The following is a 20,994-nucleotide window of genomic DNA, read 5'->3' on the forward strand; positions in this document are numbered from 1 at the left end:
CAAGCTTTACACTGGGATTTCAAAAAAAATATAGCTAAGCTTAAAGTTGGAAGCTTCCTGATGTCACCCCAGCATCACTCTGAGTTTAAAATTTTCTAACAGTTTCCAGCCTTTTGCAGGAAGACAGTAGAGTGGGGAAGGGAAATCAAAGCTGCTGCATCCAGCTTATATACAGAAACCAAAGGGCTGACGGAGTGAAATTAGCCTTCTGCATCACTCTTGCCTTCTCTCCTCTAGCTCCAGGTTCTCAACCTATTTACCTGAACCTTTCAACCTTCAAATAAAGTCCTAAAAGGGCATACAAAGAGGTGAGATAAAGGTAAGAGAGAAAGCACTCCATGGGATGCTGCTAGGTGGAAAAGACATAGATAGAAAGAAATGTGGGCAGCAGACCTATAATTATGCGCTGAGATGGGTTTTCCCAATCAACTAGTAAACTGAAGTAGAGGACAACTCCAAACTAAGGACGTGCACCAGGTTCTAAGGAATGAGTACGTGCACTGCCTCCCACAGGGACTTCTTTGAGAATACTCACTTGGCATGTTTTATGAAAATTAGTGCCATTACATTTTTATATTATTATATAATTATGTTGCTTGTTTCTTAACTTATGGTATCCTCTTGTTCTCAGTTCTTAAGCAGGGCTGATAAAGAAAAAACACCACATTGGCAGAAATTCCCAAATGCAAGACAATATACAAGATTTGTGGCTAAGATAAATAGGTAAATTCTGACATGCCACACCTCGATTTAAGCTTGCAAAAATGTTAGGAAGCAATACAGTCACTAAAGATTTTAAAAATTCAATGCAAGCAAAGCGTGGCTCCTTCATTTTGCCACATTAATTTCTTCCAGTAATCTATCTTGAGTTTTATCAAGTCTTTCAGTGTTTATTGATAGGATAAGCTGGCTTCCCCCATTTTAGATATTGATGGGATTTATTCTGTTTCCTAACATTAAGCCCTTTTTGTGTTACTGGCATAAATTTTTTTTTTTTTTTGGCCGCACAGCACATGTGATCTTGGTTCCCTAACCAGGGACTGAACCTGCACTCTGATTGGAAGTGCAGAGTCTTAACCACTGGAATGCCAGGGAAGGCCACATAAGTTCTACTTGGTAATGGAAGAATGTTCACAGAGGGCACATCAGCCTTCCACTGTACCTGGTGGTAATGCAGAGATAGATGCTACTGTCCAAGAGAAGGCAGCTTATGAGAGAAGGCAGTTCATGACCCACAAAATGCCTTCCACTACCATCCCTGCACACAGGAGGTTTTCACTGAGAAAGAGACAGCCACTAAGAGAACTTGGGCTCAGATTCCAAAAGCCATCAAGGGGCTCTAAGTGTTCCTCGAAATGCCAGTGAGCGTCTATTCAAGGACATCCTTTTTAAATTCAATCATCATGTTGAAAATTACTTATCACAGTGAAAATAAACAGAAATTACAATTAACAGTATCACAGAACACCTGTAGAGTGCACACTTCAAGCTGCTTTTACACATATTTTCTCAAAAAGTCTAAATCAACAAGGCTCTCCTCTCTCTTTTCTAAACTAGACAAATTATAGGTTCAGTGACTTTTTATAACAGCTTTCTATCTTCAAATTTTTCAAGCTTATAGAAAAGATGAGAAAGTAATATAGTGAGTACCTGTACGCCCTCACCTGGATTTAACATTTAACCACACCCACCCCTCCTCATCCCTACACACACTTTCTATGGTGGCTCCTGAATCAAGTTCAGTGATTTTTTTTTTAAAAGATGTCCAACTATATATGACTTAGTAGGTAGCAGGGCACTGGTACCAGAACAAAGGCTTCTACCTTAGTAGAGGGTTGGGCCACACAGTACAGAAACAATAATAGAAACAATATCATATGTAAGTAAATACATTTTTACGTATACACTGACCCAGTATAGATAATTTAAACAGACTATTGCATTATTCACACCAAACATTTTAAGTCATTTTAATATAGGAACTGGGTGAATTTTCAGTTTCTTTGAGAAACCTCAATTTAAATTACTTTACCTTGATTTCCAAAATCATAGTTACCTGATAAAAGCTGTATACTCTTGGGGACAGTCTGGCTCCCTCCATGTACCATGTAACCTCAATAAATCACTCACTCTCTCTAATCTCTGAGTCTTTCAGTGTCTTTATCTATAAAGCAATAATATACTCCAGCTCTCTGAAGTCCAACGTCCATTACCACCTCAGAAACTTCACATTTACTGCTCCTCCTGTCTGAAACACTCTTCTTCCCTTAAAAAATCCTACTTTTCCTTATTCTCCAAGGGGACCTCTGTATACCCTTAGACTAAGTTGGACTTATTATCTCATAGTACCTAAAACCCTTCCCTTCAAAACAGTTATCCTGATGAGCAAATGTGTGTGTATTGCCCTTGCCTTTCTGGGTTTATCTGGCTCATTGCTGTAAACCTCCCACACTGCACTACAAAGAGCAGGCGTATATAAAAAAATGCTGAGTAAGTAAATAACACTATCTAACTAAAGGGGCTGTGGTGAAGATAACTGAAATAATACACGCAAAAGCATGTATTATTAGTAGGTTTTTCCCAACAATCTGACTAGAATTTTTTCCCAAGAAATAACACTATTATTTTGAATGGAAGTTCTGGGTGACACACTGAGCCAGAAGCAAGACAGACTTAAGTATCAGAAGGTAAGACAGAGTAGGTTGCCACAGTACCAGACAGGTGATTAATAAGAACACCTATGTGGACAGGATGGTATTTTGATTCTGAGGTCACCTTCTGGTTTTGATAGGAAACTTTTTATCAAACTTCTGCCTGACAGAAACGAATCCTAAAGCACCAAGTAGGTGCTTTACAGAAAAACTACTGTAAGGAAGCAAAGCCTGTAAGAAGTAAAACTTTATATTTGCATACAGCATAACTGTCTAAGTAAAAACTCCTAAGGGATCTACATAACACTTATTAGAACTAATAAGTACCAGTATACAAGATCATTATACAAAAATCAATTGTATTTTATATACCAGCAATAAACATAAGAAATTAAAATTTTAGTTTTGACAAATGTACCATGGAAAGGTAAAATAAAATGTCAGTCAACACTAGGATAAACTGGGTTAAGGGGTAGAAGGAAGGTCACTGTATTATCTTCAGAATTTTTCTACAATATATCTCTACATTTGTTCCAAAAATAAAAAGGTTATTTGAAAAGTATCATTTACAACAGCATCAAAAAATAAATGCCTATTGATAAATTTGACAGAGATATGAAAGACATGTAGACTAAAACATTGCTGAAGACTGCAAAATACTGCTAAGAGAAACAGAAAAGACCTAAACAAATGGGAAGATATACAGTGTTCATGGATTAAAAGAGTCAATATCGTCAAAATGACAGTTCTCCACAAAGTGGCCTAAGGGTTCAAAGCCATCCCAGTTAGAACCCCAGCCATCCTCCCGCAACTACACCCTTTGGCTAGAAATTAATAAGCTGATTCTAAAAGTCTTACAGAAATCCAAAGCAACTAGAGTAACCTAACCACTGTGAAAAAAACGACAAGCTTAGAAGATTTAAACCACTTGCTTTGAGACTTACTACAAATCTAAAGTAATCTAGAAAGTGAGGTATTGGTATTAATATAAACAGACAAATATATCCAGTACAGAACAGAGACTAGAAATAGATCCATATATATATGGCCAGATGATTCTGACAAAGATGCAAAATTAGTGAAGATAGGATTGTCTTTTCAACAAATAATGTCAGAACAACTTGGCAACTATTGGTAAAAAAAAAAGGCATTCTAATCCAAACATTGTGCCACATATAAAAATTAAGTCTAAATGCAACACAGACTTAGATGTACACTTCATACATAAAATTTATGAAAGAAACAATAGCAGAAAGTCTTTGTGATCATGGGTGAGGCAAAGATTTCTTAGAGAATTAAAAAGTATAGTCCATTTTTTAAAAGGACAAAATTAGACTCCATCAACATTAAGAGTATATGCCTTTCAGAAGATACTCTCAAACAAAACTTGAGATCTCATACTTCCTAACTTCAAAACTTATTACAAGACTACAATAATTTAAAAAAAAAGTGTGATACTAGCATAAACACAGACATATTGACCAATGGAACACAACAGATTATCCAAAAATAAACCCTCATATATGCTCAAATGATTTTTGACAAGGGTGTCAAGATCATTCAACAGGGAAAAGATAATCTCATCAGCAAATGGTGTTAGAAAAGCTGAATGTCCACCTGCAAAAGAATGAAACTGGATCCTTACCTTGAACCATACACAAAATTAATTCAAAATGGGTAAAAACCTAAACTTACCACCTAAATGATAATACTCTAGAAAGAAAATATAGGAGAAAAGATTCATGACATTGGATTTGCAATAATTTCTTGGATATAACACCAAAGAAATTATTGCAAATCCAAATGTTGGCAGTTCCATGGTCACCTGAGGATGGACAGGAGAGACACTCCACAAAGGAGCATAAGCAAAATTTGGGGGATGACAGATATGTTGATATCTTGACTACGATCATAGCTTCACAACTGTACATGTGTCAAAATATTAAATTGTTATAATTTAAGCTTGTGCAGTTTACTATATGTCAATTGTACTTCAATAAACCTTAAAACAAAAAAGGCAAATCCTACCAAAGAATAATCTGCCTAACAGGCATTTTTCTCCAGACTACAGGACTCTTAAGGTCCTTCCAGATGAAAACCTCTGCAATTCAACTAGCATGTGAGGGATTACCCAAAGTACAGCCTATTGTACAATCTCTAAAGACAGAGTGCAAAATATGAACAAATCATTAAAAGGATTTCATGGTGTCACTTAAAAAGGGAAGAATTGGGCTTTCCTGGTGACAAAGTGGATAAGAATCCACCTGCCACTGCAGGGGACACAGGTTTGTTTTCTGGTCTGGGAAGATTCTAAATGCTGTGAAGCGACAAAGCCTGTGAGCTGCAACTACTGAGCCCAAGCTTGTGTGCTGCAAATACTGAAGCCCATGCGCCCCAGAGCCTCCACACTACAACTACTGAGACCCACACGCTGCAACCAGTGAGCCTCCACACTACAACCACTGAGGCCACACGCTGCAACCACTGAGACCCACAAGCTGCAGCCACTGAGCCCACATGCTGCAGCTACTGAAGCCCAGGCACCTACACTGTGCTCAGTAACAGGAACAACTGCAATGAGAAGCCTGCAAACTGCAACAAAGAGTATCCCTCCACTCACTCCAACTAGAGAAAGGCCATGTAAAGCAATGGGGACGCAGCGCAGCCAAAAAAGGGGGAAGAATTACACAGAAGGGAAAAAAATACTTAAGTAAAACACACAATGTCTCAGATATCACTTTCACTAGTAAGAAACTAATTCTATAGACGTCTCTGGTGGATTAAAAAAAAAATCTTAATTATGGTTATTTACTCCCATTAAAAGATTACTAGCAATGATGTTAGATTTATTTATGCTCACTAATCTGTCTCTTTGTGACTCCATGGACTGCCACCTACCCAGGCCCCTCTGGCATGGGATTCTTCAGGCAACAATACTGGAGTGGGTTGCCATTTCCTTTTTCAGGGGATCTTCCTGACCTAGGGATTGAACCTACATAGCCTGTGAAGAAGGCTGAGCACTGAAGAATTGATGCTTTTGAACTGTGGTGTTGGAGAAGACTCTTGAGAGTCCCTGGGACTGCAAGGAGATCCAACCAGTCCATTCTGAAGGAGATCAGCCCTGGGATTTCTTTGGAAGGAATGATACTGAAGCTGAAACTCCAGTACTTTGGCCACCTCATGTAAAGAGCTGACTCATTGGAAAAGACTCTGATGCTGGGAGGGATTGGGGGCAGGAGGAGAAGGGGACGACAGAGGATGAGATGGCTGGATGGCATCACTGACTCGATGGACGTGAGTTTGAGTGAACTCCGGGAGTTGGTGATGGACAGGGAGGCCTGGCGTGCTGCGATTCATGGGGTCGCAAAGAGTCGGACAAGACTGAGCAACTGAACTGAACTGAATCTGTTAGAATTAATGATATGTATTGTTAAACAAGTTAATTTTTCTAATAACTGTAAGCTTGAGAGCAGAATTTCAGATCTTTCAATCGAAGTAGGGGCTATTGTCTGTTCTAATTAAATACATTAAGAATAGAAAATTTTGAAATGAGAGCCCACACCAAAAACCTCATGTTCTCTGTCAGGGAAAGGTGGGAGGAAAGATCCAAAAAGCAGGGTGGGAATGCAGGCCATGCTTGCACTCACAACCTTTTCTTGCTCCCTTCCTCCTATATAGTTATGAACCTCAGCAGACAGATATGTGGGGCATGGTTTAGGAGATTTTGAAATACTTTGCTGTCAGCTGTTTCTGCCTAGCACAGGGCTTTACCAGAAAATCCCCAAACCATTTGTTGAACTGAATGGAAAATAAGTAAATGGGTCTGGGAAGGCATTTGGTCAGGAGATTGGGATTCGAATTCTGCCCTGACTAGACAGTAAGCTATATGACATTGGTTAAGTCACTTTTTTATTTTCATTTCCTCATCAGCAAAGTGAAAAGTAAGTGTATACAAACATGTGCACGGACACACACACACACAGTCTTGTCAGGTGAAATGTAAAGGATAGGAAATTTGCAGAATAGGAATGTTCTGTAATTCAGGCCAACTTACCAATAACTCAACACAACAAGCTTTTTTTAATGAGCTATCTTTGTCACCCAGAAACACTCAGATGCTTCAGATTCAAAGAATTAGTTTGGTCTCCACTTAGTAACAAAAGAGAGATTTAAAAACAAAGCTAATAGTTCCTGCCTTTGAAGAACTGACATTACAATTGGTGAGACAACCAAGACACAATGAAGCAGAACTACAAAGAGCAGTGACTTGGGCACTATGAGAGAGTTAAATTCAAGGATAATGGAAGCACTCAGGAAGAAACCTCAAAGTAAGCTCACTGGCTCACACTGGAGAAATCTGTCATGTGTACAGAAAATTATAAGGATTTTACAAAGAAAGCACCAGTGAGACAATGAAATCCAAGAGGCTGGGTTCTAAGTAGGACTAACCTAAGTTTCTCAAAATTAATCAGTAACTAGAGCAAATTATACCTCAAAGATAGTTTAAAACATCTTAGTAGAATCTTTTATGTAAGAGAAACCACACAAAAATCTGAGACTGTTTTATTTGAAATGACTACAAATGGTATTTTTGCATGATTCTAAAACTAACAGAAATCGTTTTCTTTCCTAAGCCTATATATCAATTTTATTTATTGATTTTGGTACTTGCTTTGGTAGAAAACCCAATGATTTACTACCTGCATGCTTGCCCTACTATAATGAAAAAAAAGTTTTTTTTTAATCCTTCACACAGGCAAAATGGAAAGTAGTGTTGTAAGTATCCATACATAAGGATTAAATATTAATATTTTAACCAAAGTCAAGAGCATTTTTGTCTTTTTCTCTACTTAAAACAGAGCATTAAAAAAAAGTGTGTATGTGTGTGTGTGTAGGAGAGGTGGGGACAGGACAGCTTCTTCCAGACTTCCTATGAGGTACTTACAGTGCTGATCACAATCAACTCTGGCAAAGACTACTTGATTTGCATTTGGGTATTCTTCCTTAATGACATTGGAAGCTTCCTCAAAAATTGGGTGCAACATCTGGCTGAAACGACACCTACGCACAGAAAAGGATACCAATTAAAACTGAAGAGTAGAAGCAATAAAATTTTATTTTTGTTGTTATCTGTTTATATTTAGTATTTATTATATGTACAATAAACAGAATTAACAATCACACTGTTAATTCAGGATTCCTGATGTCATTCATTGGAGATGAAAACAATTTGAAATTCAAAGACTATTCCATTTCAGACAAATAATTTAAAGATGATCTCTCACAAAGGCAATGAAACAAGTGTGAGATAAGTCCTCTAAAATGTATCTACTTGGATCTGTAATTACTAAGTCTCAGGCATTTATAAAGGAAATTAGCTTCTCTGAATAATGAACATATTTTTAGACTACAAAGTCTTTAAAATGATAAATTTATTGCAAATATTAGACTGATTCACCTGACAAGTTCAATCAAATCTCACAGGCAAGTTAATATGAAAATGGCATATGGTACAGACCGAACTGTTTCCTCTCAAAATTTACCTCTCGTTCAAATAGGCTTTTGTATGTATAAGCTATTAAACATACTAAGTTCAGGAGCAAAATTTTTTTATTCTCAAAGGAGACTTCCTGTCCATGTTTTCTGTCTGTAGTTTTTTGCTCTGCCTTTACTTTTAAAAGGGGCCACAAACCCCACAATATTGTAGAAACATGAGACTTCTAATTCTGACTGCCCCTTGATCAAGCCAACTACTTCACAAATGTATCCTCTGAGTCATTAAAGGCACCTGATGAGAAAGAGAAGAATCAGAATCAGCACACAAGCAGGTGGGCTAGAATGGTTATTTTCATATGAAAAAGGTATTGAGTGTTTATTAACAACAACAAGAAGAACACAACTATAATTCCTACTATTGCTTCCAGAGCCCTTTTCCATCAAGAAAGGTACCTAAATGAAGCCTGTGAACTCTAATCCACATGTAATTAGATCAAAGAAAGAAAGTTTTAGTCACTCAGTCGTGTCTGCCTCTTTGCAACCCCATGGACTGTAGCCCACCAGGCTCCTCTGTCCATGGAATTCTCCAGGCAAGAATACTGGAGTGAGTAACCATTCCTTTCTCCAGGGGATCTTCTCAACCCAGGGATCGAACCTACATCTCCTGCATTGCAAGCAGATTCTTTACTGTCTGAGCCAGCGAAGTGCAATTAGGTCATACATATTAATTATAATTTAAGAAAAAAATAAAGTCTATGACAGGATACAAACTTTATACTTCCTCCCTATTTCTCTTTGTATGTAACTCTTCTAGCCCACTCACCTGACTTCCTAAGGAGATGTCCTAGAAAATACCAAGGAGACACAATCTGTATCTTCAGTCTCTCGCTTTCAAGTGGCTCTTTCCTCTTCTAGCATTCTTAAATCTCTCCCATCTGGGATAGGTGGGTAGGGTCTGCAGACATCAGGGACCGTGTCTTATTCTGAGACTACATATTCTAATAAGCATTTCAATAGATTTCTGTTAAATGAATAAATTGGTAGGATGGAGGAACTGGACAAGCTAGGGTCACAGGTTTCTGGGTTCCCACAGTTTGCTAAAGATAGGGTTCTAGAGGGCCAGGGAGGCAAGGGGTAAGGATTGCATGATGATTTCTTGAAGAAATTAGGATATGGCTTAGTAAAGAATCCTGACTTAAGGGCAAGAAAAGAGAGATATTAAGGGCTCCTTTCTGGATTGTCCAGTTTGTTGCTCAATAAGCACTTATACACAGATTCATGTTTAAAACAAGATCAGTTATAATACCAAAAGGTGAAAGGGGAAGATAAAATAAAACTTCAATTCCAATATAAAGTTACATTTACAAAAGTGACACAACCAAAGCAAATAGATCCATTAACAGGGTCTTGGAACTGTGGTGTTGGAGAGGACTCTTGTGAGTCCCTTGGACTGCAAGGAGATCCAACCAGTCCATTCTAAAGGAGATCAGTCCTGGGTGTTCTTTGGAAGGACTGATGCTAAAGCTGAAACTCCAATACTTTGGCCACCTCATGCGAAGAGCTGACTCATTGGAAAAGACTCTGATGCTGGGAGTGATGGGGGGCAGGAGGAGAAACGGACGACAGAGGATGAGATGGCTGGATGGCATCACCGACTCGATGGACATGAGTTTGGGTGAACTCCAGGAGTTGGTGATGGACAGGGAGGCCTGGAGTGCTGCAATTCATGGGGTCGCAAGGAGTCGGACACGACTGAGCAACTGAACTGAAGAGTCATCTGAATCCAATCTCCATATCTAGTACTTGAAATCAACCCTTTACAAATCAACCAAATGGGGCAAAAGTCTTTGAGGGGACAATTTAAGGACACTTACTAGTATAACATGGGAAGGCAAAGAGTTGGACATGACTGAGTGACTGAACTGAACTGAACTAGTAGAGCTTAGTGGGAAAAAAAATAAGCTTCAGAGTCAGACATACTTGAGGTTAAATCCCAGTTCCACCACTTATTAGCCGTATGACCTCTCTGAGCCTCAATTTCCTCAATCTAAAATGGAAATTATAATACCTACCTGGAGAGTAGTTCTGAGCATTAAAAACAATATATGTAAAGAACCTGGCACATAACAGCATTATTAAGTTCTACTGTGGTTTACTGTCCTTTCAGGTATATTTTTAGGCAACTCTGTTAGAGAATCCTTCCTTAAGCTGTGCCACATCTGTAACTCCCAAAGGGAACTCAGAATCCTGACTTTGAGGCCACGCAGTATAAGTCTAAGTCCTAAGTCAAGTTATCCACGTTTTTTTCCATTGAATAAAACACCATAAAACTTACGTATAACTCCAAGTATTCTTTGGTAATATGTTTCTCAAATAACTGCAGTTAGTCCACATTTTCAATCTGCTTTTTCACAACAGGGTTGGTGGCATGTTCTATTTCTCTTTCTTACAACACACAAAACCCCTCCATCAAGGTAACTGCATTCTACTGGGTTGGCCAAAAAGTTAATTTGGGTTTTCTGCAACATCTTATGGAAAAACCCAAATGAACTTTTTGGCCAACCCAACAGTTTCAACTCTGCCACAATCTAGTCAGGTAAGTATGGGAAAATATTCCTCTGAATCTGTTTACTTTTAAAGTGGACTGAATTCAATAATTTTCTACCACATTCTGCGGTTAATGTTACATCTGCTGCTGCTGCCGCTAAGTCGCTTCAGTTGTGTCCGACTCTGTGCAACCCCATAGATGGCAGCCCACCGGGCTCCGCCGTCCCTGGGATTCTCCAGGCAAGAATACTGGAGTGGGTTGCCATTTCCTTCTCCAATGCATGAAAGTGAAAAGTGAAAGTGAAGTCGCTCAGTCGTGTCCGACTCTTATTGACCCCATGGACTGCAGCCTACCAGGGTCCTCCACCCATGGGATTTTCCAGGTAAGAGTACTGGAATGGGGTGCCATCCTCTTCTCTGAATGTTACATCTGGACAATCCTAATTTACTTCGGAAACTGCTATCTTCTGTTGTACATTTTATAAATGGTATTTTCTCTGTGTATCTTCAACATTCTACTAAAGTTCTTTAAATACAGATACTATATATTGTTGATCCAGTAAATATTTACTATGTACTTATCTGCCAACTGTCATGCAAAGTGCTTGGTGATTCATGTTGAAAAAAAGATAGATATGGTAACTTTTCACAAAGTTAATGATATAGGAGGGAGGCACCAACTAAACCGTGGCATACAAGTGTTATGACTGGCTAAGTATGCAGGGTTATGAGCAGATATAGAAAGGGTTCCTAACTGTACTTGAGAGTAGGGGTAGGGGCATGATGTAGGAAGGTGGCCTGGAGAAAGTGGCATCTAATCTAAGACTTGAAGGATGGTTCAGACTTAATGAAGTAAGCAAATGGGTAAGAGAAGAGAGATCCATTCAGACAGAGAAATACCATGATTAAAGGTCAGTGATGAAAGAGAATATTACAGAAGCATAACAGAACAGAATATGGGAATGGAGAGGCAAGAGATACAGCAGCACAGGTAGGAAGGAACAGGGCCACCAGGGGCGTTCCAGGCCAAGCTAAGGGACTCACATAAAAGTAATGGAAAACATTTAAGGTTTTTAAGATGAGGTGTAAACTAATCTAATTTGCACTTGAGGAAAGACTACTCTGGCTTACTTTGCAGCAAAAGAATGGAGACGTATAAGACCAGAAGCAGAGGAAATAAACTAAGACTGTTAACAGATACCTAGGTAAAATGTAGGACCATGTGTGGCTTGAAGTAGGGGCAGAGGCACCTGCTAGGTGGTAAGCCTAAGAGGGTCATATAAGATACAGACTGTCTGGGAATAAGGATGATGTGAGTTGTTTCAAACTTCTCTCCAGCTGAAGTGCCCCTCTTCCTATCCCCATGCCACATTCTTCAACATCTACAATATACTGTGCCCTTGTGCTCAATGCTGGGAACACTAAGAAAAACTTTATCTCTGCCCTCAAAACTGGTTTGCTGGAACACAGAGACTGAAGACAAAACAATGTAGTAGAATGTGGGACATAGGGAACTACGTGAACAGACAAGACAGAGTCCGATTCAGACAGGGAAAGGAGTCAAGGCTTCCTAGAAGTAGCAGTGGATGGTATGCGTTACAAAATATCAACATTATTTTTCCTTCTAAATCTGCCATACCCACATCCTCACCTCCAAACACTGCCTTACTTCCTCAGTAAGGAAAAATAGAGAACTGCAATATGTACATGTGTGTGTGCACGTGTGAGTGAGAGACTGAGAGACAAAGAGAGACAGACAGACTAAGACAGAAATCTGAATTATTCTGTAGTCTGCTTTTATTTTAAAATGTGGGATGACGGAATCAGTATATTTTCTCTCTTAAAACAAATGCTCACCAAATTAAGTTGCTTCATCTGTAAATAAATGAACCTGAATTATTAATTTTGTTTATGGAGTATTGTCTTACAGAAGAAAGAGGCTTCCCTACTTACTCCTTTCTAGCAAAGAAAAATCACCTCTAGAAAGTTAAAAGCAAAAAAACAAAATAACCCCCAAACCCTTAATGATGTACCCCTCCCCGCCAAAATAAGATATTACTTACCAATCAGCATAAAAATTTACTAAAGCAACATCAGCATTGTCTGAAATTGAAAAACAAAACCAAACAATCTAAGTTACTTATGTCTACATAATCATGACATAATTCAAGATAATGGTTTTTATCATAGCCTTTTCTATTTTAAAGGCTCAAGAAAAATACACAGTAACTATTAAGTTATCTCTCACTCAGAAACCTGTACATAGCATCAAAAATGGCTTACATAATTTGTGGGAGCCCCTACTCCTTTTCTCTACATCCACCATCTTAATACCTCCACTGAATGAATATAAAATAAACAGAGAATCAAGCTCAGATCAGGCAAGTAAGCTACTAAATAGCCTACTCTCATAAAAAGTGAAGTGGAGTGATCTGGATTTTATTAATCCATTTTTTGACCTTCCACATTCATGAATAACTGAGAATTAGCTCTGCAAATATTGCATTGGCCAAAAAGTTCATTTGGTTTTTCCTTAAGATGTTACCGAAAAACCCAAACTTTTTGGCCAACCAATAAACTCCTATTGCAGAGAACAGACTTGTATAAGTAAGCTATTTCTAAAACTCAGATGCCACCTAGTAGCAACAAGTAATCTACAAATAACAGTGTTGCGTAAGATGTACCTTTTCTGGTTCCTACCCATTTAACATTTATTCTCTGTTGCAAAATATAACTCAGTATTATTTGCATATCCAGATGTGAAGACAGGAGAAAGGTATCTGTTCCTTTTGCCTAAATCTAACAAAAACTCAGTACTCAGTAAACTGCATGCATGCGCACGCGTGCGCACACACACACACACAAATCATACCCACAAAGATATTCTAGAATGTGAAAGATGAAAGGAGTGAAGATGATTTGCGAGTTTCAATTCTCTTTTTCCTTTTTTACTTAATAACTTTGAGGCATTTTCTGTCCACGTACTATTCACTGACACAGTGTGGTTCTCGATCTGTGGTTCCTGGAACCAGAAGCATCAGCATCACACTGTAACTTGCAGAAATGCAAATTCTTAGGTTGGGTCTAGCGATTTCTATCAGGAACTGGGGGCAGGCCTATCAATACTGGTATTATAAGTCCTCCATGTGACACTGATATAGGCTAAAGTTTATCTCAAGAAATCCCACAATGTGGGAATAGACTTTCTAGCACTTAAAACCAGTTCCAAGGAAACAAGACAACATATGATGGTCAATGAATAATGCTTTTATCTCTCATTATTTTTAGTTTTGCTCAAATCAGTGGGTGAAATGAAATATTAAAAAAAAAAAAGACATCATTTATCCACAGTACATTTTCTTAAATCTCCTAAGTTGTGATTTTCCGATTAACCACATTTTCACCTTCCCTCTACTTCTTTTAAAAACAAGAAGAAATGTCTTCCCCCAAATTATTTGAATCTACAATCACACTGTCAACAAACAAGCAAAAATACTTACTAAACTTAATTGGATCAATGACAAAGAGATCAGAGTACATGATATATAGTTAAAAGCTAAAAAATACACATATACAAAAAAATTGTAGACTGTGTCCTAAGGTCATTAACATAATACTGCATAGTGGAAACTGCTGGTCTTTAAGCCACAAAATACTCTAAGAGTGGTATTTATGACAAGGCAAAGAAGTAAAACAAGACTAAAAGTTTACCTGTAACACAGGAAAGCAGACTTACACATTTTAAGGAATTTTACCAAAAACTAAAATGAAAAGTGCTTAGTTAAATACATATGCACACAGACACACATACACACACACATACACACAGACACCATGGAATTAATCAGAATGCTGGCTCCTCAACTGTTTTAGGTAACTGAGATTTTATTTTGTTTTTGTATATAAACTAATTCTTAATAGAAAAGAAAGTATACTTTAAAAATACGAAGGTACTTACTTAAAATGTCATCTATATTCTCTGTATCAAGACTTATTATTTCAGCTGTTACAGGAGTAAAAACCCAAGTTACCTGGAAATTTAAAAAATGCAAAAATTAATAAATGTTTCTACAAAAGGCAAATGATGCTAAAAGTCTAAAAAGAAAATTCACAAACTAAGTTGGTTCCACTAGTTACAAAATTACCAGTTGGTTTTAATCTTTATTATCTACTCTAACTCTTCATGGGATCACTGAAATAGCAGTACAACTTCTCAAGCCTGGAAACGGGGTTAAACAGATTTCCTATACTTCTTTCTAAATACATAAAAGAAACTGTTTCTAAACAATTTTCAAAATTAAAAATGTACTCACTCTTTTAAATTAATATTCTCAACAACTTTATCTCTGCTGCCACTAGAAAAAAAATTGCCAGATTATTAACAGTCTTGAAAGAATATAAAACCGAGGCTAAGTTTGCTGATTCTAACCCACCATGCTTCTAAGACAGAACAAAATACTGAAAAGAATTCAAGAAAGACTTTTCAAAATGTTAACCAAAAGCCCTTCTTGCCTGGTCTTCAAATGCAGGTGGTTTAACAATGTGAAGGTGAGAGGCTATAAAGAAGAGAGTAAGAGTAGGTAAAATAAGTGTATCCACTTTAACATGTCTAAGACACTAAATTCAAAGAAAATTTCAGACTGCCATCTACAAAACGAAGAAAAGGCATGATTTTAAACTAAACTAACAACTGCTTACTTAGGTTTTAAGAAGTTGTATTATTTAAAAAGTAATGTCATCTCACACGCTAGTAAAGTAACGCTCAAAATTCTTCAAGCCAGGCTTTAGCAATATGTGAACCATGAACTACCAGATGTTCAAGCTGGTTTTAGAAAAGGCAGAGGAACCAGAGATCAAATTGCCAACATCCTCTGGATCATCGAAAAAGCAAGAGAGTTCCAGAAAAACATCTATTTCTGCTTTATTGACTATGCCAAAGCTTTTGACTGTGTGGCTCACAAGAAACTGTGGGAAATTCTGAAAGAGATGGGAATACCAGACCATCTGACCTGCCTCTTGAGAAACCTGTATGCAGGTCAAGAAGCAACAGTTAGAACTGGACATAGAACAACAGACTGGTTCCAAATAGGAAAAGGAGTATGTCAAGGCTGTATATTGTCACCCTACTTATTTAACTTATATGCAGAGTACATCATGAGAAACGCTGGGCTGGAGGAAGCACAAGCTGGGATCAAGACTGTCGGGAGAAATCTCAATAACCTCAGATATGCAGATGACACCTCCCTTATGGCAGAAAGCAAAGAAGAACTAAAGAGCCTCTTGATGAAAGTGAAAGAGGAGAGTGAAAAAGTTGGCTTAAAGCTCAACATTCAGAAAACGAAGATCATGGCATGTGGTTCCATCACTTCATGGCAAATAGATGGGGAAACAGTGGAAACAGTGTCAGACTTTATTTTTCTGGGCTCCAAAATCACTTCAGATGGTGACTGCAGCCATGAAATTAAAAGACGCTTACTCCTTGGAAGGAAAGTTATGACCAACCTAGATAGCATATTGAAAAGCAGAGACATTACTTTGCCAACAAAGGTCAGTCTAGTCAAGGCTATGGTTTTTCCAGTAGTCATATATGGATGTGAGAGTTGGACTGTGAGGAAAGCTGAGCCGAAGAATTGATGCTTTGGAACTGTGGTGTTGGAGAAGACTCTTGAGAGTCCCTTGGACTGCAAGGAGATCCAACCAGTCCATTCTAAAGGAGATCAGTCCTGGGTGTTTTTTGGAAGGACTGATGCTAAAGCTGAAACTCCAGTACTTTGGCCACCTCATACGAAGAGCTGACTCATTGGAAAAGACTCTGATGCTGGGAGGGATTGGGGGCAGGAGGAGACGGGGACGACAGAGGATGAAATGGCTGGATGGCATCACCGACTCGATGGACATGAGTCTGAGTGAACTCCGGGAGTTGGTGATGGACAGGGAGGCCTGGCGTGCTGCAATTCATGGGGTCGCAGAGTCGGATATGACTGAGCCACTGAACTGAACTGAATGTTTAGTCTATTTTATTTTTAGGTTCCATCTTTAATACACTATGTGTTTTTATCTTTGTTTCTGCACTCAAAGTTTACTTCTAATGGAGAAACAAGCATTAAGTAACAAAGACAAAATCAAACAAATCATGTATGGCATCAAGTTCAATAAGTAATTTGATAATATACAATGAGTGAAAGAGAGATGTTTCAGCATCATATTTGGTGAGATTGGTGAACAAGTCCATGAAAAATAAACTCAACCAAGGAATGAATACATACAAAAATCAGCATAGAGTATAAAGGGAGAAATTGAGTATTGGATTTCAAAAAGAGACACACATCTGCTTTGGCAGCAAGCTGTAAGAAAAAGTTTGAAACATTACCTATGGCCCAAAAGTACAAACAGGACTGTGCATGTTGATGTGCATTAGTCCTTCCAATGAATATTCAGGACTGATTTCCTTTAGGATTTACTAGTTTGATCTCCTTGCAGTCTGAGGGACTCTCAGGAGTCTTCTCCAGCACCACAATTTGAAAGCATCAATTCTTCGGCACTCTGCCTTCTTTATGGTCCAACTCTCACAACCATACATAACTACTGGAAAAACCCTAGTTTTGACTACATGGAACTTTGTTGGCAAAGTGTTGTCTCTGTTTTTTAATATACTGTCTAGGTTTGTCATAGTCTTCTTTCCAAGGAGGAAGTGTGTCTTAATTTCATGGCTGCAGTCACCATCTGCAATGATTTTGGAGCCCCCCAAAATAAAATCTGTCACTGCTTTCATTTTTTCCCCCATCTATTTGCCATGAAGTGATGGGATCAGATGCGACACTCTTAGTTTTCTGAATGTTGAGTTTTAAGCCAGCTTTTTCACTCTCTTCTTTCACTCTCATCAAGAGGCCCTTTAGTGCCCCTTCACTTTCTGCCTTTAGAGTGCTATCATCTGTATATCTGAGATTGCTGATATTCCTCCCGACAGTCTTAAGTCCAGCTTAAGCTTCATCCAGCCTAGCATTTTGCATGATGTACTCTGCATGTAAGTTAAATAAGCAGGGTTGACAATACATAGCCTTGACATACTCCTTTCCTAATTCTGAACCGGTCTGTTGTCCCATGTCTGGTTCTAACTGTTGCTTCTTGACCTGCATACAGGTTTCTCAGGAGGCAGGGAAGGTTGTCTGGTATTTCCATTTCTTTCAGAATTTTCCACAGTTTATTGTGATCCACACAAAGACTTTAGTATAGATTTTAGTATATGTTTTATGTTTATATGTTTTATATTTATATGTTTAGTATATGTTTTAGTATAGACTTTAGTATATGTTTTTCTGGAACTTCCTTGCTTTCTCCATGATCCAATGAATTGTTGGAGATTTGATTTCTGGTTCCTCTGCCTCCTCGAAATCTGCTTGTACATCTGGAAGTTCTTGGTTGCTGAAGCCTAGCTTGAAGGATCTTGAGCATAACCTTGCTAGCATGTGAAATGAGCGAACTCGTGTGATAGTTTGAACATTCTTCGGCATTGGAATGTAAACTGACCTTTTCCAGTCCTGTGGCCACTGCTGAGTTTTCCAAATTTGCTGGCATACTGAGGGTAACACTTAAACAGCATCATCTTTTAGGATTTGAAACAGCTCAGCTGGAATTCCATCACCTCCACTAGCTTTGTTTGTAGTAATGCTTCCTAAGGCCCACTTGACTTCATACTCCAGGATGTCTGGCTCGAGGTGAGTGAGCACACCATCGTGGTTATCTGGTTATCATGAAGACCTTTTCTGCATAGTTCTTCTGTGTATTCTTATCACTTTTTCTTAATCTCTTGTGCTTCTGTTAGGTCCTTAACATTTCTCTTCTTTACCATGCCCATTCTTGCATGAACTATTACCTTGATATCTCTAATTTTTTTGAAGAGATCTCTAGTCTTTCCCTGTTTCAGATTCTTTTTCCATATAAGCCATTACAGAGTATTGAGTAGAGTTCCCTGTGCTATGCATTAGGTATTTATTTGTTATCTTTTTTTTTTTTCCCCAATTCTTTTTTGGTTTTTTTGGCCATGCAGTGTGGCATGTGGGATTCTTAGTTTCCTGATCAGAGATCAAACCCATGTCCCCTGCAGTGGAAGTGGAGCATCCTGACCACTGTACCACAAGAAATTCCCTTAGTTATCTATTTTACATCTAGTAGTATATATATGTCAATCCCAGTCTCCCAATTATCTTCCCCCGCCCTCCTGGTAACCGTAAGTTTGTTTTCTACATCTGTGACTCTATTTCTGTTTTGTAAATAAGTTCCATTTGTACCATTTTAGGTTTCACATATAAGCAATGTCATATGATCTTCATCTTTCTCTGTCTGACTTATTTTACTTCGTGTGACAATCTCTAGGTCCATCCATGTTGGGGCAATTGGCACTGCTTCATTCTTTTCATGGCTGAGTAATATTCCATTGTATACATGCACCACATCTTCATCCATTCCTCTGTCAATGGATATTTAAATTGCTTCCATTTGATATCTGGACAGTTTTTGGTTCAATCCTGTTTATGTGTGGAAATCCATTCACTGAACCACTGCTCTTTATCAAATGACAACTAACATTAGACCCTGGATCAAGGTACCAAAGACATTCTTCTGCTTGCTCATTTCACGGACGCTTTTGGTACTCACAACAGTTACAATTTAAAATTTTATAATTCACCAACAGTCAGTTTCTAAGTAATATAAAGACACATACTGATGTAGCTAAATAAGCCCATAATTATTTGAAATACTTCTATAAATTCATTCTTTTCTTAGAAAAAGCCTGAGAATACTACTAGTCTTATTTTCAAGTTACCATACCAGTAGTTAATAGCTGACATTATTTCTGTTCAGTTCAGTTCAGTCGCTCAGTCATGTCTGACTCTGCGACCCCATGAATCGCAGCACGCCAGGCCTCCCAACCAATAAATTATACTCTCCTAAAGGCAAGCCAGATAATTTAAAATCCCTGAATATTTTACTTATATACTAATCTCACTATTTTCAATACCTTGAAAATCAACTGGAAAGCTCAGATTTCCCTCACTAGTCATTACTTACTACCCATACCACAATTAACAAATCTTTCCCCACATCAGTGTATGACTAGCTCTAGACAACTGTATAAACTTTTTGAAGATAAACTGAGGCACATTAAAATGTTTAAGGATGTATGAGCAGAAATAAATTTGAATCACACAGCATCCAATCTAGCAGAGAGAAGAGCTTCAAGGAGTTGTACAAAATGAAAGACTCTTATAGGCAGAGTGGAGAAGGAACAAAGACATTATACTAGGCAAAGGAAAAAAAAGTTGGTTGGTTATTGCAAATTTACTTTCCTTTAGAGGATGGTAGTGGGTCTATCTGGCAGATCACCTAACAATTGCTAATCAGATGACTCCTGATTGACTGGTTTAGAGTTCATTTCTGGAAGAGCCTCAACTGTAATTAAGTGAAGCCATGGTTGGTGATGTGGAGCTTAGCAAAATAACTCTACTTGGGGTCTGTGGTCTTGTTTCTAACAACAGTATTGATACAGCAAGATTTTAGAATGGATTGTATGTTGAAAAAAATTCAAGAGATCACATAAAAATATCATAGAGCAACAAAGCTGGTCATTTTCAAAGTCAAGTCAAGTCATTAAATAACTCAGTAGTCACTGACAGTGTCTGCTAGGTGCTGAGGGCACAAAAGCATAAGGCATAATTTTTGAAGAGTTAGTCACTGCCTATCAAAATACATGTTTACAGAGAAGCATATGCTTCAAAAATGGGCTTCCTTGGCTTACACAGCTGAAGATCATGATCATATCTGTGTGACTCACTTTTTTCTCCAGTTCTTACCGCCACCACTAGTTTGAGAGCTCTTGAGATAGAGCGTGCATATTATGCCTTATGCTTTTGTGCCCTCAGCACCTAGCAGACACTGTCAGTGACTACTGAGTTATTTAATGACTTGACTTTGATAATGACCAGCTTTGTTGCTCTTTGATATTTTTATGTGATCTCTTGAATTTTTTTCAACATACAATCCATTCTAAAATCTTGCTGTATCAATACTGTTGTTAGAAACAAGACCACAGACCCCAAGTAGAGTTATTTTGCTAAGCTCCACATCACCAACCATGGCTTCACTTAATTACAGTTGAGGCTCTTCCAGAAATGAACTCTAAACCAGTCAATCAGGAGTCATCTGATTAGCAATTGTTAGGTGATCTGCCAGAATAGCCAGGACATGGAAGCAACCTAGATGTCCATCAGCAGATGAATGGATAAGAAAGCTGTGATACATA

General features: G+C 38.1%; 1 protein-coding gene across 1 annotated transcript in view; it reads right to left on the bottom strand.

Annotated features, from left to right (window-relative positions):
- Positions 1–20,994, bottom strand: part of ERP44 (endoplasmic reticulum protein 44) — a 94,082-nt gene that overhangs the window by 35,156 nt on the left and 37,932 nt on the right. Inside the window, exons 2-4 of the mRNA XM_061425820.1 lie at positions 14,653–14,725; positions 12,758–12,797; positions 7,597–7,712 (exon numbers count right to left, since the gene is read on the bottom strand). Of these exons, the coding sequence (XP_061281804.1) occupies positions 7,597–7,712; positions 12,758–12,797; positions 14,653–14,725 (229 nt within the window). The remainder of the gene's footprint in view (positions 1–7,596; positions 7,713–12,757; positions 12,798–14,652; positions 14,726–20,994) is intronic.

Source organism: Bos javanicus, chromosome 8, assembly GCF_032452875.1.
Source record: "Bos javanicus breed banteng chromosome 8, ARS-OSU_banteng_1.0, whole genome shotgun sequence".
NCBI classification, from domain to species: Eukaryota; Metazoa; Chordata; class Mammalia; order Artiodactyla; family Bovidae; genus Bos; species Bos javanicus.